Genomic DNA, 27,103 nt, shown 5'->3' on the forward strand with positions numbered 1-27,103 from the left:
TTTTCGTCAACATCTGTAGATTTGTACCATACATTTGAAATATCACATTTTATAGTTTCATATAAATATAAATCACGGAGGACAAAAAACAAGTGAAAACGATTTACATTCGACAAAACTAGTCTCCAAACTAACTGTTGCTCAATAAAAAAAACTGAAAAACTTGCTTTTGGTTCAAATGGGGAGCAAATTTCCCATACTAGACTATATTCACCCCAGTGTTTAAAAACTTCCATCAAAGTTTAAGCGTAATTTCCAACCTTCTCTAAGCTTATTCTCGTTTACATGATTAACGCCAAATATTTAACACATTGACTCATTTGTAAGGAAATCACACGTTTGAAGCTTTTTTGTACATTGGAGTTCGATTGTTTGAAGACTCGGGATTTACTGATACCTTCAGGAAACCCTTGCTAACGCTTGAATTTGTATTCAATGTTAACAAATTTCTCTCTTTCAGAAACACTTTAAAGCTTCGTATAACCTCAAATTTTTTCTGACTTTACTGTTGCGGTCGTTCAACTTGGCCCGTACCTGCCCAGACGACGCGGTAACAGAAGGCACATCGGTAGTTCTAGATACCCATCAACAAAGAGGTATGTTATTTCTTCCGAGAAACTTCTAGCGTAATCATCGCGATGGTGACGCAAGAATTCTAGCTTATACTGAAGCGCACCAGCAGCGTTTCTTCTCGCGCACAGCCCTAGAATGTAACAAAAAGGTGAGGAAGGCGCTCGTACGTAACGCCAAGGCCGGTAGCTCGGGATATACGGAGAGAGAGAGAAGTCGCCCTGAGTCAGTGTGCGGCGCGTTGACGGACGGCGCGGTCCGTAGGCCGCCGTCCGCGGAAGGCAGGGAACTGGGTTCGAGTCCCGGTTTTAAGTTATCGGAAATCGATGCACAGTGGGTCGGATCGCGGAGTGCAGCTGCAAGCGTAGTACAAGGCAGATGGCAGCGTTTCACAACGGAGCTGCTGACCCACGTAAACACACGGCCGCGGGGTCGCCGACTCTATACTTAGCGCTTATCGGCGCCGCCGTTTCGTCAACGGCAGCGACAAATAGTTTTACGGCGGACCCGGCCTTGACCTGAGTCGCTGCCGGCCACACATTAAGGTAGACGTCTGCGCGGATAACGGGAGTGCTATATGCATTTGCAAGTCCCTCAGCCGCAATTCTTCTTATTCCTACTTCTTTAATCCGTCCGGCACCTAAGTTATCAGAAGGTAGGCTTGCCCTTGGCCTCAATTTTCATCAGGATGTCGAAACACCTTTCAGCCATTTAATTTTTAAACTTATTTTATTTGGCTACCAGTTTCGGCAATTTATTACGCCATCTTCAGGCGTCCGACCGACGTATAGGAACATTCCACCTTGGTTCTGATCAAAACAGGGGGCAGCATTCAAATACTGGTATCTGTAGGTTCAAATGGCTCTGAGCACTATGGGACTTAACATCTATGGTCATCAGTCCCCTAGAACTTACAACTACTTAAACTTAACTAACCTAAGGACAGCACACAACACCCAGTCATCACGAGGCAGAGAAAATCCCTGACCCCGCTGGGAATCGAACCCGGGAACCCGGGCGTGGGAAGCGAGAACGCTACCGCACGACCACGAGATGGTATCTGTAGCTTTCTGCTTCCTATAGCGATCCAGGAACAGATACAGACTCAGATCACAATTTTGTCGTGATGAAGAGTGTGTTGAAGTTTAAGATTAGTCACGAATAATCAATATGCAAAGAAGTGGGATACGGAAGTATTAAGGAACAACGAGACACGCTTGAAGTTCTCAAAGACTGTAGATACAGCAATGAGAAACAGCTCAGTAAACAGTAAAGCTGAAGAGGAATAGACACCTTAAAAAGGGCGATGACACAAGATGAAAAGAAAAACATAACATACGTCCAAGAAGGTAACTGCCAAGAAACCATGGGTAACAGAAGAAATGCTTCAGCTGAGCGATGAAAGAAGGAAGTAAAAAAATTGTTCAGGGAATTTCAGGAATATAGAAATACAAGTCGCTGTAGAATGAAATAAATAGGAAGTGCAGGGAAGCTAAGACGAAGAGGCTCCATGAAAAATGTGAAGAAATCGAAAAAGAAACGATTGTCGGAAAAACTGACTCAGCATGTAGGAAAGTCAAAACGACCCTCGGTGACATTAAAAGCAAAGGTGGTAACATTAAGAGTGCAACGGGAATTCCACTGCTAAGCGCAAAGGAGACAGCGGATAGGTGGAAAGAATACACTGAAAGTCTCTATGAGGATGGAGATATGTCCCGTGTGACAGAAGAAGAAACAGGAGTGAATTTAGAAGAGACAGGGGATCCAGTATTAGAATCAGAATTTAGGAGAGCTTTGGAGGACTTAAGATCAAATAAGGCAGGAGGAATAGATAACATTTCATCTAAATTTTTAAAATCGTAGAAGGAAGTGGCAACAAAACGACTATTCACATTGGTGTGTAGGATGTGAGAGTCTGGCGACATACCATCTGACTTCCGCAAAAATATCATCCACACAATTCAGAAGGCCGTAAGAGCTGACAAGTGCGAGAATTATCGCACAATCAGCTTAACAGCTCACGCATCCTAGTTGCTGACGAGAATAATATACACAAGAAAGGAAAAGAAAATTGAGGGTGTCAGATGACGATCAGTTTGGCTTCACGAAAAGTAAAGGCACCAGAGAGGCAATTCTGACATTGCGGTTGATAATGGAAGCAAGACTAAAGAAAAATCAAGACACGTTCGTAGGCTTTGTTGCCCTGGAAAATGCGTTCGACTATGTAAAATGGTGCAGGATGTTCGGAATCCTGAGAAAAATAGGAGTAAGCTATAGGGAGGGACGGGTAATATACAATAATTACAAGAGCCAAAAGGAAATAATAAGAGTGGACGACCAAGAACGAAATGCTCGCATTAAAAAGGGTGTAAGACAGGGATGTAGTATTTCGCCCCTACTGTTCAATCTGTACATCGAAGAAACAATGATAGAAATAAAATAAAGGTTCAAGAGTGGAATTAATATTCAAGGTGGAATGATACGATTCGCTGATGACATTGCTACCCTGAGTGAAAGTGAGGAAGAATTACATGATCTGCTGAATGGAATGGGCAGTCTAATGAGTACAGAATATGGACTGAGAGTAAATCGAAGAAAGGCAAAAGTAATGTGAAGTAGCAGAAATGAGAACGGCGGGAAATTTAACATCAAGATCGATGGCCACAACGTAGATGAAGTTAAGGAATTCTACTACTTAGGCAGCAAAATAACCAGAGAAGGGCGGAGCAAGGAGGAAATCAAATGCGGACTAGCAAGGGAAAAAAGGGCATTCCTGACCAGGAGAAATCTACTAGTATCAAACATAGGTCTCAATTTGAGGACGAAATTTCTCAGAATGTACGTTTGGAATACAGCGTTGTATGATAGTGAAACGTGAACAGTGGGAAAACCGTAACAGAGAATCTAAGCATTTGAGATGTCGTGCTATAGAAGAATGTTGAAAATTAGGTGGAATGATAAGGTACGCAATGAGGCGGTTCTGTGCAGAATCGGGGAAGAAAAGAATATGTGGAAAATACTGAAAAGGAGAAGGGACAGGACGATAGGACATCCTTTATGACATCAGGGAATTACTTCGAAAGTGCTAGAGGGAGCTGTAGAGGGCAAAAAGTGTAGAGGAAGACAGAGGTTGGAATAGATCCAGGAAATAATTGAGGACGTAGGTTGCAAGTGCTACTCTGAAATGAAGGGGTTGGCACAGGAGAGGAATTCGTGGCGGGCCGCATCAAACCAGTCAGAAGACTGATGACTGTAAAAGGGAAAAAAAATGGCGATCACTTCAACAACATCTACCGACATTTCTGCGGTATTTGAATGTTGGCCCCCGTTTTGACCAGAACAGAGGGGGAATCTTCTACACGTCAGTCAGGAGCCTGAAGCCAGCGTAGTAAATATCCGAAACTATGACCCAAATAAAATAAGTTTCGAAGTTAGATGGCTGAAAGATTGCATGCTGTAGCGAACAGCCGAGTCGCGCAACCATCTCTGAAAAGATGGACGTACAGAAACCTGAATTTTCATCTGCTGAAATCGCATCTCGTAATTTACGAAGGTCACCCCAAAAGAAACACACTTTTTTTCCAAGAATCCAATTTGTCTTTCACATCTTTGCTACTCCTGGAGGTCATAGTAACGTTCTTCCCGCTTGTATTCAAATTTAATTCAATCTGTTTCCGTAAGTCGCACTGTCGTAGCACTCTGTCAAGATAGCTGCTCGGCTTGATGTTCATCTGAAGCAACTTCTTGTAGAGTGCCTGAGTTGTGAGAGCGAGTCAGTGACAAACATTCACAAGAGAGTGAAAATGATGTATCGGGATGACGCTGTTGATCGCAGTACAGTTAGTACTTGGGCAAGCAGATTACCTGACATTTGGAATAATCGGGTCTACTGCCGGATGTTTGTGTCGCTCTGTAGCCGAAATATTGTGCCAGAGCGACACAAACATCCGGCAGTAGACTCGATTATTCCACATGTCAAGATCTCGCCGGGAAAGCCTGAAGAGTTACAAGCAGATTACCTGTTGAGTGCCAATACACGGGACCTCCCGCGCACCGCCAGACCGAACACTGCACAGACTCCCGACAATGGGCAGTGTATACACAATCTGAAAGGGGCTGACGCATGCATAACAGTGAACCAACTGCCAATTATAGTGAAAACAGGAGAAGCGAGTCTTCAAAATACTGACACAGCTGAAAATAAAATAGGTTTGCGCCAGGTGGGTTCCCCGAATGTTGATCGATGCTCACAAAGGAACACGGGAGACAAGTTTGCAGCGAACTTTTGGGTCAGTACGAGAGTTCTGGAGACGACTTCCTTGCAAAAACTGTGACACAGAACCGCTATCAATTCTGATCCGCATGCGGTAACCCTTAAAAATCTCCATGCTCACATATGTCGTGTCCGACAACATCGGCAGTAACTCGATGTTATGCTGTTGCATAACAACGCCCGGCCACATGTGTTCAGTGACAAAACCACCACCGAGATCTCAATGCTTGGCGAGCAACACAGAAAGAGTCACCCTACAGCCCTAATCTGGCACCATGTGATTAACATCTCTTCGGTAAACTGAAAGAATCCCCTCGGGGAACGAGATGTGAAGATAACGACAGTCTGCAAACCGCGCAGGTATACAGGCCTTGGTTCCACGTACGCGTAAGGCAATTGGTGTGGACGGAGGTCATGTGGGTAAATGAGATTCTGTCTCAAAAACGTATCAATATACTGAAAAAATAGCAAAGATGCGAAGAATAAATTGGATGTTTAAAATAAATCTTGTGCATTTAATTTGGAGTGACCTTCGTACATTCCACTGGCCAGGAATGTAGTGGTCCGTCATGGCTGCATTTTAATACAACAGAATCATAATTTTGATACGTCTGGGAAGTTACAGTAACCTGTGGTAATTACTGAAATGGTTTTTGTGAATTTTTCTGCCTTTGCAAATGCCTACAACGCCACTGCCCCTCCAGGATAGCGTGCATTCCAGCCTACACAGCAGCATCCCGCCCCAAATGTGTAGAAACAGGAACAACAAGAACACTGATCAACAACAACAACAACAACAACAACTACTACTTTATAACATCAGTTGAATTTTCCATCGGTGCTTGGCAGAACATGACAATAATATTAAGTGTTTTCATTTTTTATAGTAACAAACGAGTCATCGGAGACGTAACATATGTTTCGACAGGACTAGGATGGAAGGAAATCGGTCGTCCCCTGTTCAACTTAACCACATTAGCATGTGCTACAAGTAAATAAGTGAAACCACGACCTAAATCGAATTAATAAAAAGAGCTCGGATTTCTGCTGCATGAGCTCATCGACGACGAGGCATGACGTTTCGATGCGTGTGACTCCCACTGACTTCTAGCAAAGTCACTTCACCAAAAGATCACAGGAGTGACATGTCGAAGCGTTGTTCTCTTCCGACGAATTCACCCGGCCAGAGGCAAGAGCGCTTTTTATTAGTTCAGCGCGTCAGGAAAGACTAAGTGATCACTACATCTGGTTGGACGTGAATTTCTCTCATACAAATCTGCTATTATGGCACACAAAAAATACAATAGTTTCATCTGCTAAAAATTAAGCAAACTGCTGTATCTCGGTGATTAATACAGTTGCGCGAATGCGTTGGTCTATGTTTCAAGAACTCCTGGTTGTTATTCACTTAGGTGAAAAGCGATTATAAACATCCATAATGAATCAAGTTATTTCACGTGAAAAAATTAACGCTCTTGCCCCTGTATGACGTTACATTGAAAGTTGCAGAAGAAAAAGGCTGAAAAATTAGCCCCAGTGAGTGGTAGCATCCAATTTTATTTCTAGCCAAGTAAATTTCTATTGGAGCGAAAAACTTTTTTAACAACTTCTGTGTTGTAGGTATGATTGTTGTAACAAATGGCTCTGAGCACTATGGGACTTAACTTCTGAGGTCATCAGTCCCCTAGAACTTAGAACTACTTAAACCTAACTAACCTAAGGACATCACACACATCCATGCCCGAGACAGGATTCGAACCTGCGACCGTAGCGGTCGCGCGGTTCCAGACTGTAGCGCCTAGAACCGCTCGGCCACTCCGGCCGGCGATTGTTGTACCGCTTCTGTGGAATATTTAAAACGTACATAACGCGTCGTTATTCGCTAACATCTATCTGAGTTGTCCCATTGACGATGAGCAGAAGCGAGTTTTATGCTGTTCTTAAACATTTGCATCTGAAATTTTAAGCAGTAGCATAGATCAAAAACAAATTGTGTGTAATTCGAGACGACTCGCCATCATCACTGAAGGCTATTTATTCACGGGTTACTGAATTTAACTGTGTTGCAGAAGTACAGGAGATGAAAAACTCCAGCTGAGGTTGTCACACATGAAACCATATGAAAAGCTCACGATATGAGCACAGTACGAAAGAGTCGAAAAGCAGCTCCTACAGCAGGAAACTCATATGGATGAGAAGTCGGCATCCTGAGCGAAAAACTGGATGTCAAAGTGTTACATGTGCGGTGCGTGCCACATTTGCTAAATTCTGACCAAGAATGGATGCAATAGGCAGAATAGGAAGTATAATAAGCAATTTGAGGGACATTTTTCGTTGATTCGTGATATTTAGGAATCTCGGGTCTATAAAAAAGGTTCACTATCTAGGCAACAGCCAATGCCATGGAGGAAAAATCCCTGGGGAGATGACGATTCTTTGGATTCCCGCAATATAATTCTGATGAATTACTGAGCTAAGGGAAGAACCATAGCCTTTTTTTCATTATGCTTCATTATTAGACTCTTCAAGCCTTGACATGACAAACTCAACCAATAATGACACCCAACAAGTGGAGCTCCACCAGGACAATAATCCTAAAAATGCAGCGAAGTGCTATATGGTAAAACACCATCAACTGAGACCTCATCCACCTTACACTCCTGATCTAGTCGCAAGTAATGTCTTACACTCCCTGTCTTGATGAGAAGCAAGCAACAACAACAAAGGAAACAATAGTCACTCCAAAGATGTAGTCTAGAGAGTTGCAATACCTCCTCCTCCAGCAGAATGAAAATATTGGAGACTTGCTGATCTAAGCACGTATCTAGGAGAAAACACTTTGTTTGAAGTAAACGGGTGTTTTTTCAGGAAAAAAATTTTAGTTGTTGTTTTTGCACCAAACTTACAGAACTGTTTTCATAAATGTCATTTACCTGACATCAAACCCCACAGGAAAAACTCTCTCTTCGGTGTTGCTGCACACTAAATGCAGATACGAGTGTACTTACATATATTGCACTGTTTGGTCCTTGAAAAATATCCGTTCCTAATTATTAACCAGAAATGTTCAGCCGTGTGCTATGAACACGCAAAAAATTATGCGTGACAATGTTTTATAGTAACTGTCTTCAATGAACAAAGCAAAAAGTGGTTATTGTTTGGTACATGCCATATATCAAAATCTTAAACATGACTGCGAAGCTGTGAGTAAATCTGAAGAGGTTGAAAAACCAGCCAACTACTTGCAAAACAAAGGTTTATTAGGCCTTGATCAGGTTTAGATGTCTCTAAAAATATCTGCTTCAGAAGGAGTGGGCCTTGTTACATCACATGATGGTACATTAGATTAGATAAAGCTGAGCAGCTCTTGTCATATATGGTACATTATTTCTAAAAATATCTTCTTCAGAAGCCACTCGTCTTCATCCAATCTAACGTACCGTCATGTGATGTAACAAGGCCCACTCCTTCTGAAGAAGATATTTTTAGAAATATCGAAACACAGGTCAATGGCTAATAAAACATTGTTTTGCGACTGGTTGGCTGATTTTTCAACCTCTTCACCTGTCGTATATCAACGAAGTACACTAACACAGCTATACTTGCTGTTAATTTACAATTTATCTAATTGTTTTTATATCTTTCTGCAGCAATTTTAAATTGCAGTTTCACATTAAAAGAAAAAGGAAAGGAAAAGAAAGACACACCACGAAGGAACTGTCTGAAAGGGATGGTACATGTGATGTACATGTAGAGACAAAATTTTAGAAATATTGGACGATTTATTCAAGAGAAAGAGCTCACAAATTGAGCAAGTCAATAATGCGTTGATCCACTTCCAGCCCTTATGCAAGCACTTATTCGGCTTAGCACTGATTAACGGACTGTTGGCTCTCCTCCTGAGGGATATCGTGCCAACTGCCGCATTAGATCTTCAAAATCCCAAAGTGGTTGGAAGACCCTGCCCATAATGCTCCAAACATTCACAGTTGGGGAGAGATCCAATGACCTTGCTGGTCAAGGTAGGGTCTTGCAAGCACGAAGACAAGCAGTAGAAACTCTCACCGTGCGGGCAGACATTACCTTGCCAAAACATAAGTGATGAATGACAAGCCCTACTTCGAACTGACGCCTGATGACTAGCAAAGATGTGTCTGGAGACACCCCAGACAACGGTGGGATACTAACCTGACTATCGCCCTCGATACGGCACGACAACCAGGAGTGACGGTCTGGGATGCCACTTCTTTTCATTGCAGGACCCCTTTGGTTGCCATCTACAGCACAGTTGCAGCACAGTGGTTCGTTGACGATATTCTACACCCCGTTTTCTTGCCCTTCATGGAAAGCCATCCAGCGTTTACATTTCAGCAAGACAATGTTCGCCCACACACGGTGAGAGTTTCTACTGCTTTTCTTTGTGCTTGCCAAATGCAACCTTGGTCAGCAAGGTCACCGGATCCCAACCCTTTGTTTCTGTCAATAGACAAGGCTTAATAAGATGAAAGGTGCTAACCAATAGCTGACATCTGACTAGTTCTATATTAATCAGCAGAATGATGACAAGTTTGAAGAACCAGGATGGCATACTCAACTGAAAACAAAAGTTTGTAGTTTATGGCAGACACAAGTTTAAATAACACATCTAGATTTTTGTTGGTTTTCCAGTTTGTGGAAACTTAGTCTCAAAGTTTACACCCATGAAACCTCAGAAAAATATCAAGCTCGTTTCAAAAACAGAAAACATAAAGAAAAAGTCTAATTCCTAACAGAACAATTGATCATATTACACAGACACCATCTGAAACAGAAAAAAGGAACCAAAGATATTTTAAAAAGACTGCAAGGTGTCACTATGTGTTTGGCTGAACAAAATCTTCCATTCTGCATTCACAGAGAGCATATGCTGGCAGAAAAGATAGGAAATTTTCTCTAGATGACTAGTGTGTTATCTAAACAATATGATGTATTAAGAGAACACTTTATCAAGTTAGAAACAGTCCACTCAGTGACAGGCAGGCAAAAGATTTGCAAGCCATTTATCCCCCATTATACAAAACAAATTTTTCTCATTTCTGGGCAAATTATTAAAAAAAAAGATTTTAAATTATGTAAAACATTCAAAGTACTTTTGTATTATCTTTGAAAGCATGCAGGACATAGCATATGCACATCAAATCAGATAAATCATTCATTACGTTCACAAAGAAAACAGAAAAGTAGAATTATGGAGTCATTCGTTGGTTATTTTCAACAAGCTTGGAAGAAAGCTGTTAATATATTGGAAGATATTTACAGGTTACTGAACAGAATGATCTGCACATAATAATGGGTCGAGGACAAGGATACAACAAGGCTTCTACAATATCTGGAGTGTGTGTAGGAGTTCAGTCATGTGTTTATGAGACCAGTCCTAAGGCATTGTACGTACCATGAGCAAATCGCTTTCTCATTCTGTGCAAATCACACAATTTTGCTACAGCTCCATTATTTGTGACTCGTTTTGGGACCTTAAAGTGTTTGTACATGTTTTAGTCTGCATCTGTTTGTACATGTTTTACTCTACCTCTACCCAAAGACAAATGATCCTTCTGAAAAACGTGGGAGTTATAGTGGAACTACACAATGGAGTGTTCACTATGAAGTTATGAAGCCTGTGTTTGCACTTTAAAATGATTACTGATGCCACAGAGAAACTGACTGATTCTCCAGTAACTACAGAACCTAAGGAGCTGCTCAAACTATGTTGCCTGTGCAGCATGATTTCTCATTTTGTGTGTTTATGGAGTGCTTTCTTAGAAGAAGTTAAGCAGTATCAATATTATCTACAGATTTTTGGAGTCCATTTCAGAATGAGAAGTCTACAGCTCTTTTTGGAAGACAAGAGAGATTGTCTTGTTGACGAATCACTTCAATTTGCAAAGGGTAAATGTGATGAGATGGGCATTCCTGTAGAAAAAGTAAAATTGTGAGGAAGAAGAAAATGATGCCTGGAGAGAACACTGCAGACAAGACACTGACTTTGAACCAGAAACTGAGAAGATCACTGACGGCACTGACAGGTTTCTACAAGACACTGATACATGTTGTAAATCTCATGGAACACATTATCAAATCATTTTGCTATTTTAGGGGCTACAAATGTGATTAAACAGAAATGGAACTTCCCACAACTGCAAAAGATCAGTTGACAAATGCAATGAAATTTCAGAAGGTCATATCCTTGCAAAAATGCAATGGCTGAGAAGATTTCTGCAAGCTGTCAAAGTTCCAGAAGAAGAGTTGCTTTGTTGGAAATATTTAAAATTCTTACAGTTTGTGGTTAATTACGAATTTTCTGAGTCTGTTCCCAACCTCTTTTTGCTTTGAGACTTTTCTTAACTTTGTGTGTTTCAGTAGCATCATGTTAGACGAGTTCTTCAAAACACAAACTAATTAAGAATTATCTTACGTTCATTAAAGGTCAACTGAAAGTAGTGTAACTTGAGGAATCGCAATTTTAAAATTTGCAACAGAAAAAGTTGGAAGGGTGTCATTCTAAGCTACGTGTTAAAGTCACCTCGCACTAAGAAAATATTTGGTTACTTGTATTGTTTCATCAATAATCAGTAAAACTGTGTTACTTATAAAAATGTGTTTTACTTGTTTCCATTCATAGTGGCTATTTATAAGATAGTTAACATTATACTTCGCTTACTTAACCACTTGTATCAAGGTGCAAGTTAAAAATCAACAACAGATGCCCAACTACCTTGCAGTGGAAGCTAATGTCTCTTTACGAAAGAAGACGGAGGCAGTTTCACCAACTAGAAACATTAAGGCCAGTACATTGTGGTACACAAAATGGATTGTTCTGACTTATCACCTTGCAGAAGGCAAAACAATAACTGTCCAACATTAAGTACATCTTCTAGGCCAACTGGATTTTAAAATGTGTTAAATATGCTTGGATTTCAATTAAATAAAAACATTTAACCACAATGACAAATAGAACCATAGTTCGGAGTCAGTGTTGAGTGGTAGGTCCCCCTGCAACAAGCTGGGTAAGTCATTTCAAAGGTCAAAGGAGGACACGGCCATACCACCTACAATAGCACCATATTCATGGACATCTGTCCCCTGGATCTATAAATATGAAAAGTGCTCACTGTCCATTGGATGAAGGGAAAGCAATAAGAAACAAAAAATACATGAAATTCTTGGAGAAATGGCAACAGATCTGTTAATAATTAAGAATTCAGTATTCACAAAATGGGAGAAGAAATGGAATTCCTCAAACACAAGAAGCAGAATGTCTCATTTACCAAAAGTTTCAGCCAGCACATTTTAAGCTAAGCAGCGGGCTGACATGGCCCTTATCTTTCATATCTGAATCAAATTGGTAGGAGGGCAATGACCATCATGTCCTATTGGAATATCCCCCCTAGTTGAAGATGTAGTATGGGTTGCTAGGCAGGCTTTAGGGAATAAAACTGTTTAAAAAGTAATCAGAATTAAATAGGAGTTTTCTAACTGATGAAGTCTCAGAAACATCATGGGTAACTGCAGTCAACAGACACCACATTAAAGGCAACTAAGACCGGTAGACAAGTCTAGGGAACAAGAATTAAGTTTCAGCCCAGTAACTGAACAATGAAGTTTGGTGGGCATAAGCCCACCTGAGAAGAGTGAGGAGAGTTAGTGAAAGATGAGTGATGCACCCTCATCTGTCACCATGCGGTCTGGAAGTTAAAAGGTACTGTTGAACCTGACAGTTTGGCCCATCTGGTGCCAGATACAAATCAGCAACTGTAAAGTGTGTGTGTCTGTATATCTCACACTACAGTGAAGAGAAATTGAGTGTAATGGGACAAAGCAATATACTGCTTAACAGTGTTCTGAGGTTAGTAACCCTAACTTTATCATTAGTAATCATAGTAGAAGTATTAACATTTGTAGCTTAAGTTTTAGAAGAAGAAGAAGAAGAAGAAGAAGAAGAAGAAGAAGATAACTGTAAAATTAGTTACAACTGATTGCAGTAATGAAAACCTATGCCATTTTTGTCACTGTAAATGAATGCCTGACTCACAGGAGAAGGATGGCACTGCATAACTACATACTGAGTATTCTACAGGTGGCCATCTAAATGTTAGAGCAACAGTAGCAGAAACAGAGACAAGGACACTGTCACCTGCAAAAGGACTCAAACTATGAGAAAATTCTAATGTGAAAAACTAGAATACAAAAAAGTCTTATGTCCATTTAAATCAGACCAGAAAAATATAAAAAAAATATTTGTAACCATAATCAGGAAAGCTGCTTTTGCTTAGGTCCACATCCACACTAAATTTATTGAGAGAAATCTTTTTGTGTGTGCGGCTGTTTTTTTTTATTTTTATTTTTTAACAGGATCCTGCATCATGATCTTTACCCTCATTTTTTTATATTTAATTTAACTCCACAGGATTATGAGAACTGAGTTCCATTTGATTATGCAAACAAGTAATCCTAATATTGGCCTAACATGTTTCAGCACACTTTTATCATCAGGAACTGGTTATGTTTTATTTTTATGTGGAAAACGCAACGTGGTTTGTAATAGTTATTTAGAGAAAAATTAGCGATAAAACATTTTACATTTATTGCCATCTATAACAACATGATATTTTTTATGAAGGTGGTTGGAAAGCTGGTAAATCAATATTCTTTTAACAGTAATTTTGCTGCCTGGAAACATTTCATGACAATATTCAGTAGTAGTAGCTGTTGTTGTTGTTGTTATTGTTCTTGACATCCTTGGATCACTTTTATAGTGTTTTTAAGTTTATTATGGTATTGCAGTTAAACAGAAAAAAATTAATTTATAGAGGCACATACCGTGAGGTATAGTTTAACATGGATGCTGATAGAAAATCATCTATGGCCTTGTAGTGGGAACCATTCAGGTATTTATTGGATGTAATTTAGGGAATTAGTGCAAACGTAAATCAGAATGGCCAGATGTAGATAGTATCCTACATCCTCCAGAATACACCAGTATGTTTAAAACAGTGCTACCTAATCTGATAATTATTTGCAGTTTTTCTCATACTTCTTGTCCTTGTCTGCATGTTACTCTCGTGCAGGAAGAGAGGCACAGTACTTTTTGGGGGTGGGGGAATTGTATTTCCAACAAAGAATGATTATATTACTGTTGTGTGCTCGGTATTTGATCAAGATCAGCTGTTGTTCTGCTTGTTCTGGTAAATCTTTTGGATTTTGTTTCTCAACTTTTGTTTTCTGAACTGCTCTCTCTCTCTCTCTCTCTCTCTCTCTCTCTCTCACTCACACACACACACACACACACACACACAGAGTTGCATTTCATCACATGGCAATTGATATTTAGGGCTATCACCACTTCTCACTTCCTGAGAATAAGCCAATAATCACAAAAAACATAAAACAAATTAGGACTAATATTAATAACAAGAATTATTATGAGAAATATGTTGCATTTCATCATACTGCGATTGATACTTAGGGCTGTCATCACTTCTCGCTTCCCATTTTCTACTTGTGTCTCTTCTTCCTGGAGCAATGTAAGTATAGTGCCTTGGAAAGAGGTTATAAGATGAACATCAACAGAAGTAAAGCAACTCAAATTAAATCAGGTGATGCTGAGGGAACAAAATTATTTTTTCCACTGGTGCAGCAGAATAACTGATGATGGCCAAAGCAAAGACAATAGAAAGTGCAGACTGGAAATTACAAGAAAAGCATTTCTGAAAAAGATAAATTTATTAATCTCTGATATAAATTAGGAAGTTGTTCTTTAATATATTTCTCTGGAGTGTAAAAATCTGTGGACAATAAACAAAACAGATGAGAGAAGAATAGAATTTTTTGAAAAGTTGTTTTAAAGATGAATGCTGAAGATCAGATGGGTTAACTGATGAAGAGGTAATGAGCTGGAATGGGAAGAAACAAAATTTATGAGGCAACATGACCAAAAGAAGGAACTGATTGATAGGACACATCCTGCCATGTTTTGCAGGTAGCCTCTCTTCCTTCTCGCTTATGGAAGTAACTTCCAAATTAGTTTTGGCCACATGTTGCAATTCAACATTTCTAAATGAGCAAGCCACAATCGCCATTTGTTTCTATTGTGTCAATTATCTTGTTGGCCACTATCTTTTATTGTATTATCCCTTACATGGTCCAGTGTCAAATTCCCACAACTTCCAAATGCAAGTACCAATTCTTCCTGCCTCTTACTAGTAGCCTGCAGTTAACATGAATTTTTGTTAGGTACATATGTTGTATTTTCCAGTTTTAAGTAAAGAAGGAAGCACTGATGATGGCAGTTTGCTGTAACATGTTTCAGCAGTAAGAAGATTAGTTCTTTGTATTGCAAGGTGAACCTAAGTCTCTAATGTAGTCTGGAGACACGGTTACTATTACAGCATCAAGAACTAAATGATAAATTTTTACAAGAGAAATACGTTAATTCAGTCCTTTGATAATGAGCATCAGTTTTGACAATCATCATCATCAACAGGGCAGATATAAACATCTCATCAAAATTCATTAAGCACAACATAAGCATCATAACATTCTAGTCAAACTATAGCCATTCAACCTAACCTAGACCTCTGAGTATGCTCAATCCACGTATTGGCATAGCCCACACTCTGAAAAAGAATATAGATGAAAAACAAATAGTGTTTTATAAATATCTCACATTCTCAACTGGAGAGCAATCAATGAATTCGATGTAGAGACAGTTTCAATATGAGGTTTTTATTGCATTTATTCAGAAACAGTTTCTCACCAACACATGGGGTGTTGACATAAAAGTTTTCTGGGTTTGGTACCGCGTCATAATGTAAAAAACTACTGCTGCTATAGAAAAGCCAACGTTTCGGCCACGATTGCAGCGGCCTTCTTCTGGGTCTTTTCTATAGCAGCAGTAGTTTTTTACATTACGACGCGGTACTAAACCCAGAAAACTTTTATGTCGACTGACTCTGGCCGCGGAAGCCTACGCAATTACATGGGGTGTTGTTTCATACTGTAACTATAAGACCACTGCCCTAAGTGCCTGTCTCTAGCTAAATCCACACACCAAAAAAACTGTATTCTAGGATGGACAAAGTTTTACAAAATATTGACAGTAATTTTGTGGTTTTGTCCTAACACAGGAATGTAAACGTATAATGTACGTTAGTAGTTCCGTTCAAATGGCTCTGAGCACTATGGGACTCAACATCTTAGGTCATAAGTCCCCTAGAACTGAGAACTACTTAAACCTAACTAACCTAAGGACATCACACACACCCATGCCCGAGGCAGGATTTGAACCTGCAACCGTAGCAGTCCCGCGGTTCCAGACTGCAGCGCCAGAACCGCTAGACCACCACGGCCGGCAGTAGTTCCGTACCTGCCATTTTTCTCACTTGTAAGTCCTTATATCCCTGTGCGCTTTTTCTGTATATTTCTCTATAAAGCCAGCAAGTGTTATAGAATCTCTCTGCAAATTATTACAGTAGCACATCTCGATAATCACACTGCTCAATTGTTACCTAGACATTACACGACATCATTATCATCGATAAACCAAATTTATACCACTGGAAAATTGTCTTCCATTATTTCTCTGCTTCAGATATCACAGTATTATCACCACACAAGAAAATTGAGTGTGTGTGTGTGTGTGTGTGTGTGTGTGTGTGTGTGTGTGTGTGTGTGTGTCCACCCCAAATTATTAACCTAGACCCAAGGTTATGGTGTATTCCTTCTGATATCCATTACTGTAACATGCCAAGATGCTATTACTTTTATGCCATGTACTGTTTATTGATATATGCATTACAATTAAACAGATATGTAAAACGGCTCTATAATTGGAAATTTCAATATGTCTATTGTGAGATGAAAAGTGTAATATATGATATTACAAGTTGTAAATGTAGGCATTCTGCCATAGTCCTATAAAGTGAACAATTCTCATACTAGAGAATTGGTAGGTGTATGCTGCTTGATATTTTATTTTACTCAAAAACTTCTTTGAGTAAACAACCAGCTGTCAAGCATGAATTTCTATGACTGTCAAAGCAATAAAAACATATTATAATATGTAACAGGATAGATAGAAAACCTACTCACAAAGCAATGGCAGAACACACACATAAAAGACTGTTGTGATTGGCAAGCTTTGGGAGCCAGTGACTCCTCCTTCAGCCAGAAGGGTTGAAGGGGAAGCAAGAAGGGTGAAGGAAAAGGACTGGACAGGTCTTAGAAAAGGGGTAGATTTTGGGAAAGTCACCCAGAACCGCAGCTCAGGGGAGACTTACCATACAGCATGACAAGGAAAGACTGATTGTTGGGGACTACATCAAATGAGATTTGAGAACCTGAGAGCTTAAAGAAGGAATACAGGGTAATACATAAGACAGATTACTACTAAACTATCATGCACAAGTTAATAAGAGTGACAAGCTAAGTGCATTGTACATAACACAGATGGGAGGGGCTGATGAAAAATAGACGGGAAAGACACTGAAAGACGTAGAAAACTAAAACGGAGTGAAGCAAAGAGTAGTTACAGTGAAGAAAAGCTGAGTGGGCGGTGAGAACTAAGGACATGTTGTAGAGCTAGTTCCCACCTGCAGAGTTCTGAAAAACCAGTGTCTGCGGGAAGAATCTAGATGGCGCATGTGGTGAAAAAGGTGCCAAGGTCACGAATGTCATGTTGTAGAGCATGCTCTGCAACAGGATATTGCGAGTTGCCAGTATACACCCTCTGCCTATGCCCATTCATCCTAATTGATAATTTGGTGGTAGTCATGCCGATCAGCATATCTCACCCAATGCAGTCACCAACAATCAGTCTTCCTTTCTCATCCTGCATGGTAAGTTTCCCCTGACCTGTGGTTCTGGGTGACGTTCCCGAAATCTACCCCTTTTCCTTGACCTCTCCAGTCTTTCCTTCACCCTTCTTCCTTCCCCTTCAACCCTTCTGCCCAAAGAAGAGGCCACTGGCTCCAAAAGCTTGCCAATTACAACAGCTCTTCATATGTGTGTTCTGCCACAACTTGGTGAGTAGATTTTTATCTATACAATAAAATATAAAGTAGCATACTGTCTACCAACTCTTTGCATAATGTCCTACTGTGACACGATACATGAACAGGTCCCACAACAGAAAGAAAGAATGATTCTCATATTGTTATTTAGACTGTGTCCCATTTAAGTCACTCATTTAGCCTGTAACAAATGTTTAAAGTTAACTGCCTTATTGGAAATAATTTTTCTTATCTTAAGAATTGATGAAATATTTTTTCCTAGTGTATTTTCCATTTTATATGGCTCAAATTGCACCAAATTCCATTTTAAATGATTCACATTGCATTCTCTCAAATACTGTTACATATACACTTATAAAAGTCCTACAAAACATTTATTATTATTCATGAGACTGTTGCCATCTGGTGGTCCTTCTCTGTATTACTCTGTTAGCCTGACTGGTATGTGGTAGTATGTAGCCGGCACCAACCCAGACCTCTGCTGCAATTCTTGATGTGCCACACTTGTATGACTCAGCCTCTCGATGAGGTCTGTCTCACATGGGGACACAGTTATACTTTCTAATGTTCTACTGTCTTTTTATAATAATGTACTGTTATCTCAGGCATATAGTGGAATTAATCTGTATACTTGTTATAACAACTAACATAAAGGTAACGGTGCTTTATTTCAAATTCATAGCCAATTACAACGGTACAAAAACAAACGTAGTTCATCGCACTGCAGGAGTTCATAATCTGTACACTGTGCATGCATCAAGAACAAATTATGTGAAATTGTTAATTTATTATTACAGCTACAACATTGTAAATATTTTTCTTACTTTTGCACCATTGCAGATCTGAATATGGCAGCTTAGTCCCGTCGAAACTATAATCCAGTGTACCTACATGTGATCAAGGCAATAAAAACTTCATTACCTGAAGCTTTATTTACATTGAAATAGTGTTTTCTTCACTTTCTTTTTGTTTACATGTGATATCATGTGCCACATCGTTACAGCTCAGATAAAGTCTCATTCGGTATCGCTGGGTTCAACTGCCTCAGAGCAGCTCATCAGAACTGGTTGCAGGGTGGCAGACTCTAGACTCGAGATATGCCTACGGTGTTGCAGATGAGGCGGCGTTGTGCACAGTGGGTGTGGGCATGGCTGTGCGTGTGGACGGCAGCGGCAACAGCGATGCCGCCACCTGCACTGCCCGGCAAGCGCGATGTGTTCGTATCACGTGGCTGGGGGGCCGGCGGAATGCCCTTCAGTGTGCTCTACCTGCCCGCACCTGTCCTGCCTGCAGGCGAGCCACAGCCACAGTCAGAACAGCCTGTGTCACAGGTAATAGTGTTGCAGTACCCACCATAACTGCTGGTCTCTGTCCTACAGTAAGTTCCAATCCTATAGTTTCAGAGCACCTCACTATTGACATATCTGAAAACTGTACACTGTTGTTGTAGTTTTTAGTCTGAAAATGATTTTGATTCATCTTTCTGCACCGGTCTACCCTGTGCAAGGCTCTTCATCTTTCCATGCCTACAGCAACCTACATCTGCTTCCTGCAGTCAACCACACACACACATGGAGGCACGTGTGTGCGCTTCCCTCTGTTATCAAATTAACCACTCCTTGATGCCCAGGATGTGTCCTATCAACTGGTCCCTTCTTTTAGTCAAGTTGCGCCATGAATTTTGTTTCTTCCCAATCCCATCTAGTATCTCTTCATTTGTTAACCCCTCTTATCTTCAGCATTCATCTTTAAAAAAAATTTCTATTCCTCTCTCATGTTGTCCGTTTATTGTCCACATGTCACTTCCATAAATGCTACACTCCAGACAAATATATTTAGGAAAGGCTTCCTAATTTATATTAGATGTTAAAAAAATTCTCTTTTTCAGAAACACTTTTCTTGCTATTGCCAGTTTGCATTTTGTATTGTCTTCACTTTGCAGTCATTAGATATTTTGCTGCCCCAATAGAAAAGCTTGTCTACTACTGTTAGGGTCTCATTCCATTTCATAATTTTGCTCCCTGAGCATAGCCTAATTTGAGTACATTCAATTACTCTCACTTCTGTTGATGTTCACATTATAATTTCTTTTCAAGACACTATCCATTACTTTACACTGACCTCACATCACCTTTGGCAACTCGCAGAATATCACAATCTCATCAGCAAAAATTTTCAATTCTCTTCTCTGTGAACTTTAATTCCCTTTCCAAATTTGTCCTTGGTTCTTTTACTGTTACCTACCGCATTGCTTCATGTCCCTGGATTCATGTACCTGTAGTTTGGTTTCTGTACAAGTTGAAGATAGCCTTTTTCTACCGACATATGAATTGCACTGATCGTGATTTTTATATGCTTCTATGTGTAAATATTTAGCTGGTGGTTGGTTAGGTTGAACACCAAACAACACGAACTAGAGTAGTGCATGATTCCTACAACTACTAATGGGCATAATGTGTTTTAGCAATTGTCAATAGAAATGTATCTAAGAGTTTCTCTCTCCATTGCACCATAAATCCAATAGGATAATGAGATGATTATTTTCTGTAAATTCCAGGGCAGTGCCTTTCTACACACAGGCTGTGTGTAGGTTAAAATTATACAGATGGGAGAAAATCCTAAACTTATTATTATTTTAAGAGCAGGAAGCAGTACGTGGAAATGAGTATTTCAGGTGGTTAAAGGTCTTAAATGAGCAACGCGTATCAGATGTGGATTTTTATATTGTTTGTATACTGCAAGAGACTGCTGCTTGCTGCATCAATGTTTGTAGTGCTACTGTGGGAAACAACCACAACAGTCTGTGATGTGTCCACAATGAAGTTTGCCACTGTTTGCAGTTCATGATCAACTGTCAATGATAGAGCATTACATATTACAAGGACTTGCAGACATGTATTTAATGTATAGTGCAGCAGAATTTAGTGTTCAGATTGATGAGCAAAAGTACAATATGAGTTTCACAACAAATGTTATGTTAATTGGCAGAAAATTATCCCCACGGAACATACTTTGAAGAAACTGGGTCTTCAAGTGGCAGAAATTTGCATAAATCTGCCATGAGAAGTATTATTTGGAAAGCATAATTTGAGGAGGTGCACCTGGCAGAAGATTCATGAATAATGCCATCAATTGTGCCTGTGAAATGTACAATTCAAGAACACAGCATACTTTTCACAGTATATATAAGTGACTTAGTAGACAACATTGGAAATTCCATGAGACTTTTCGCAGATGATGCTGTTCTATATAGAAAGGTCCTACGCTAGAAAATTGTAGCAAAATGCAAGATGACCTGCACAGGATCGACGCTTGGTGCAGGGAGTGACAACTGAACCTCATCATAAATAAATATAATGTATTGCATACACACAGACAGAGGAACTGTGAAGATAAATTAGAGAGATTCGAGACAACACAGATGCTTACCAGCAATCATTCCTCCTGCAAACCATTCTTAACTGAAACAGGGAGGGGGAAAAGTGACACTGGCACACAAAGTACCCTCTTTCACACACTGTAAGGTGGTTTGTAGAGTACAGATGTAGTTGTAGATGGTGTGCTGGAGGAGCAGCAATTATAACCTTACTGTACAAATGTGTGCAAGCAATGAGGCCAGATGGCTCTGAACCAGAACTCAGTTCTGACAATGGACTCTGTTATAATGTATGCATCAAGACCGGTGAATGTCACTTTTAATTGGTACTATGTTATACGCTACAAACTGTTTACATCTATATGCAGCTCCAGCCATTAGTTCATTATCTGAAGGTACTCAGCTTATGGTTCCCTCTTTCCATAAAGTTTTGACCTACCTGTAAGAGTTGAGAGACATTGTGACGGTTATTCAGAGAGTGAGTTCCAAATCACCATATAGCTTATCAAATGTCACGTGAACATTGAAATATGCACGTGCACTTACTTCTGGCATGCCTTACTCGTCAAATGACATCATTTGCATTGGTGTTGTCACAGTGTGCTGTTTACAGTGTCAGTTCAAAATGTTTAAAAAAATCAATCCACCTGCTGACTGGGAAACACAGTCAAGTGATTCAGTTTCTGACAGCAACAAACTTTGCAGTAGCAGAAATTCATCAACAGATAAGTGAGGTGTATGGTCCCAACGCAATACGTGACATCAAACTGCATAAGTGGGTAAAAACTTTGAAGGACAGACAGAAAAATGTCCACGATGAACCGTGATCATGTCAACCATCAGTGATATCAGACGATTTGGTCAAAACCATAGACTAAAAGATTCGTGAAGACTGGCAATTCAAAATTTCAACTTTAGCACTGGAATTTCCAATTTTGGGCGGAACAACTTTGCACAAAAATTGTTTCTGAAAACTTGCAATTTGACAAATTGAAACTTCCTGGCAGATTACAAATATGTGCCGGACCGAGACTTGAAATCGGGACCTTTGCCTTTCGCGGACAAGTGCTCTACCACTGAGCAAAGTTCGCCAGGAAGTGGTCCTTCCCAGTCACTGAAAAAATTGTTGCATGATGGATTATTACAAGTAGGGCGAGCTATCAAGGTTTCATCATGTCTCATAATGCAGCTCAAAAAATTGTTCATTAGTTTTTCATAATGCACCAGAATCGTCTGCACCAAAATCAGCAAATCTAGGGTATTATATTCAATCATCAGTTTTGGTAGGCAACTTGTGCACAGTCCCTGAAACTATATTTCTTTGTAATTATTTCATGGGAAACAATTCTTGTCTCTTTGAGACAATATTCACAAAGTGCACTGACACTTAAATAAATGTTGGTTCAGTGTGTTTCTTCATCTTCTCAAAAAATGTCAACTAAGAGTACATATGGCTTGCTTTCCACTACTCCTTTTATTATTATCACCACCATCTCAAAATTTGGCGCCAAGTTTTGAGTGTTCATGTTATTGTAGTCTTCAGTCCTGAGACTGGTTTGATGCAGCTCTCCATGCTACTCTAACCTGTGGAAGCTGCTTCATCTCCCAGTACCTACTGCAACCTACATCCTACTGAATCTGCTTAGTGTAGTCATTTCTTGGTCTCCCTCTACAATTTTTACCCTCCACACTGCCCTCCAATACTAAATTGGTGATCCCTTGATGCCTCAGAACATGTACTACCAACCGATCCCTTCTTCTAGTCAAGTTGTGCCACAAACTTCTCTTCTCCCCAATCCTATTCATACCTCCTGATTAGTTATGTGACCTACCCATCTAATCTTCAGCATTCTTCTGTAGCACCACATTTTGATAGCTTCTATTCTCTTCTTGTCCAAACTATTTGTCGTCCAAGTTTCACTTCCATACATGACTACACTCCATACAAATACTTTCAGAAACGACTTCCTGACACTTAAATCTACACTCAATGTTAACAAATTTCCCTACTTCAGAAACGCTTTCCTTGTCATTGCCAGTCTACATTTTATATCCTCTCTACTTCGACCATCATCAGTTATTTTGCTCCCCAAATAGCAAAACTCCTTTACTACTTTAAGTGCCTCATTTCCTAATCTAATTCCCTCAGCATCACCCGACTTAATTCGACTACATTCCATTATCCTCGTTTTGCTTTTGTTGATGTTCATCTTATATCCTCCTCTCAAGACACTATCCATCCATTCAGCTGCTCTTCCAGGTCTTTTACTGTCTCTGACAGAATTACAATTCCATCAGCAAACCTCAAAGTTTTTATTTCTTCTCCATGGATTTTAATACCTACTCCAAATTTTTCTTTTGTTTCCTCCACTGATTGCTCAATATACAGATTGAATAACATCGGGGAGAGGCTACAACCCTGTTTCACTCCCTTCCCAACCGCTGCTTCCCTTTCATGTCCCTCGACTCTTATAACTGCCATCTGGTTTCTGTACAAATTGTAAATGGCCTTTTGCTCCCTGTATTTTACCCCTGCCACCTTTAGAATTTAAAAGAGAGTATTCCAGTCAACATTGTCAAAAGCTTTCTCTAAGTCTACAAATGCTATAAACATAGCTTTGCCTTTCCTTAATCTAGCTTCTAAGTTAAAGTCGTAAGGTCAGTATTGCCTCATGTGTTCCAACATTTCTAGGGAACCCAAACTGATATTCCCCAAGGTCGGCTTCTACTAGTTTTTCCATTCATCTGTAAAGAATTAGCGTCAGTATTTTGCAGCTGTGACTTATTAAACTGATAGTTTGGTAATTTTCACATCTGTCAACACCTGCTTTCTTTGGGATTGGAATTATTATATTCTTCTTGAAGTCTGAGGGTATTTTGCCTGTCTCATACATCTTGCTCACCAGATGGTAGACTTTTGTCAGGACTGGCTCTCCCAAGGCTGTCAGTAGTTCTAATGGAATGTTGTCTACTCCCGGGGCCTTGTTTCGACTTAGGTCTTTCAGTGCTCTGTCAAAATCTTCACGCAGTATCGTATCTCCCATTTCATCTTCATCTACATCCTCTTCCATTTCTATAATATCGTCCTCAAGAACATCGCCCCTGTATAGGCCCTCTATATACTCCTTCCACCTTTCTGCTTTCCCTTCTTTGCTTAGAACTGGGTTTCCATCTGAGCTCTTGATATTCATATAAGTGGTTCTCTTTTCTCCAAAGGTCTCTTCAGTTTTCCTGTAGGCAGTATCTATCTTACCCCTAGTGAGATTTGCCTCTACATCCTTACATTTGTCCTCTAGCCATCCCTGCTTAGCCATTTTGCACTTCCTTTCGATCTCATTTTTGACATGTTTGTATTCCTTTTTGCCTGTTTCATTTACTGCATTTTTATATTTTCTCCTTTCATCAATTAAATTCAATATTTCTTCTGTTACCCAAGGATTTCTACTAGCCCTCATCTTTTTACCTACTTGATCCTCTGCTGCCTTCACTACTTCGTCCCTCAAAGCTACCTATTGTTCCTGTACAGTATTTCTTTCCCCCATTCCTGTCAATTGTTCCCTCATGCTCTCCCTGAAACTCTGTACAACTTCTGGTTTAGTCAGTTTATCCACGTCCCATCTCCTTAAATTCCCACCTTTTTGCAGTTTCTCCAGTTTTAATCTACAGTTAGTACCAAAAGATTGTCGTCAGAGTCCACATCTGCCCATGGAAATGTCTTACAATTTAATACCTGGTTCCTAAATCTCTGTCTTACAATTATATAATCTATCTTAAACCTGTCAGTATCTCCAGGCTTCTTCCATGTATACAACCTTCTTTTATGATTCTTGAACCAAGTGTTAGCTATGATTAAGTTGTGCTCTGTGCAAAATTCTACCAGGTGGCTTCCTCTTTCATTTCTTACCCCCAATCCATATTCACCTACTACGTTTCCTTCTCTCCCTTTTCCTACTGCCGAATTCCAGTCACCCATGACTATTAAATTTTCGTCTCCCTTCACTATCTGAATAATTTCTTTTATTTCATCACACATTTCTTCAATTTCTTCATCATCTGCAGAGCTAGTTGGCATATAAACTTGTACTACTGTAGTAGGCGTGGGCTTCGTATCTATCTTGGCCAAAATAATGTGTGTACTATGCTGTCTGTAGTAGTTTACCCGCATTCCTATTTTCCTATTCATTATTAAACCTACTTCTGCATTACCCCAATAATCCTTCTAAGCTAAATAGTAATGAGTTGCAATGAAATTCCGCAGCTGCTTCCCCCATCATATGCATAATACAATATGCAATACAAATTCCAAATTTACCAGCATCTGGAATCGACACTACCCTATTGCATCCAAATTTAAGGCACCAGGGTGTTGCAACAAAGGTTGGTGAATTGTAGTAGATCATGTAGATGAAACTGCAGATCCATGAAGTGCAAAAATTTTATTTTCCTCCACATTATTAGACTTTTGTATAGTGGCTGGGTGATAACTGGATACTGTGCCCACTGAGGAATGTAAGGATTCAAAACGAAATGACTGGCATATTTCAACCAACGCACAATATTATGTTAGGAATACAGGATTCTAAAAGACCTAACTAATGTATTTCACGCAATACACACTATTATGTTATTTTATTGCAGAATATATCAAATAACTGAAACCACAACAGTGAAGAAAAGCCTGGTAGTGGCTGGTAGTGGCTCATAATCAGGTAGGAGCAAAATTCTAAAATGTAATTAAGTCTGAAATGCCAAAAGAAACAAATACACTAAAAACTGCATGACTATGTTAAACACTGGAAAAGATCATTTTGCTTCTTTGGCTTGTGAATCAAACAAAGCAGAAAAATTGCATGTAAAGGTTATTCTCTAGTTTCTTATGATTATGAACAGATATTCACAGCAAGAAAACTGCTGAGATCAACAGAAATCAGACCTTTTTATATTCCAACAGAAATTTGTTCTCAATGCAGAAACTGACATAACTGGAAGACACAAAGGTTCACATAGTTCCACTGTATCAGGTTAAATGAAATGGCTGTTTAACAAAATGTCACTCAAATGGCATTTGATGGATTTTTAGTCAATCACCATAGGCTAATAAGAAATTAATTTCAACAATATCAGGAATAACACAATACAGAAACCCAGTCTTATTTACACAATATTCAATAATCTGCACATTCATTCCATAGCATTGTACTTAACATTAAGAGTGACTAAACATCCAACTCTAATCCATATTCACAATAACTACTCACCAATGTGTGTTTGCTATAAAGCTAACTATTACTAAAGCCCACAAAATTTTAACGTCTACAGGCACTTACATTTCCCAATGGAGCAGAGGAAGAGGACGATGAAACTGATATCCCAGAAATTGCTGAACAAGACGCCGGCCTACCTCATACAGCTGCCTACCGTGCGATGGAGCTGCGTAATGCTAGGGAGCTCCTACAGCAACCACTATCCCGCAAGCACTATTCTGTCATACCTCAGCTGTTCGTATCTTACGGTTGGGGCCCACTTGGAAAATAAAACTGGAATTTTCATCCACTCTATTCCATTCTATACTTAAATCTCCAGTGTATGTGAATGTACTTATTTAACTAATACAATCAATTTTTGGCAAGTTTGTCAACTTATTCACTGAAATACATGTAATAAAATTACATAGTACCTTATGTGCTTTAACAATAAAGTGTAGTTACTGTTACTATGATTGCTATATGAAATACAATGTATAATGAATGGACTATTTCTGTGACCAAATTCACACCTACGTAAATAGAAAATTAACCTCCTAATATTGCCTTACCCACAGAAAAATATTAGTTATTC

General features: G+C 39.5%; 2 protein-coding genes across 2 annotated transcripts in view; one reads left to right on the plus strand and one right to left on the minus strand.

The window, feature by feature from the left end:
* LOC126092502 (RNA-binding protein 42-like) overlaps window positions 1-27,103 on the minus strand; it is a 331,306-nt gene that overhangs the window by 174,524 nt on the left and 129,679 nt on the right. The gene's annotated exons all lie outside the window — the stretch shown is intronic.
* On the plus strand, window positions 1,058-26,926 carry LOC126092503 (uncharacterized). Its single transcript, XM_049908126.1, has 3 exons — window positions 1,058-1,115; window positions 19,005-19,220; window positions 26,585-26,926. Exons 2-3 carry the CDS (start codon window positions 19,005-19,007, stop codon window positions 26,798-26,800), a joined length of 432 nt encoding a protein of 143 aa, XP_049764083.1. The 5' UTR covers window positions 1,058-1,115; the 3' UTR covers window positions 26,801-26,926.

The sequence above is a fragment of the Schistocerca cancellata genome, chromosome 7 (assembly GCF_023864275.1).
Source record: "Schistocerca cancellata isolate TAMUIC-IGC-003103 chromosome 7, iqSchCanc2.1, whole genome shotgun sequence".
Lineage (NCBI taxonomy): Eukaryota > Metazoa > Arthropoda > Insecta > Orthoptera > Acrididae > Schistocerca > Schistocerca cancellata.

Excerpts from the sequence above, each read along its gene's own strand:
- LOC126092503 (XM_049908126.1), top strand. The coding sequence starts at position 19,005 with ATGAGGCGGCGTTGTGCACAGTGGGTGTGGGCATGGCTGTGCGTGTGG. Across the intron at positions 19,221-26,584 it reads CAGAACAGCCTGTGTCACAG|GCACTTACATTTCCCAATGG; the intron begins GTAATAGTGTTG and ends TAACGTCTACAG.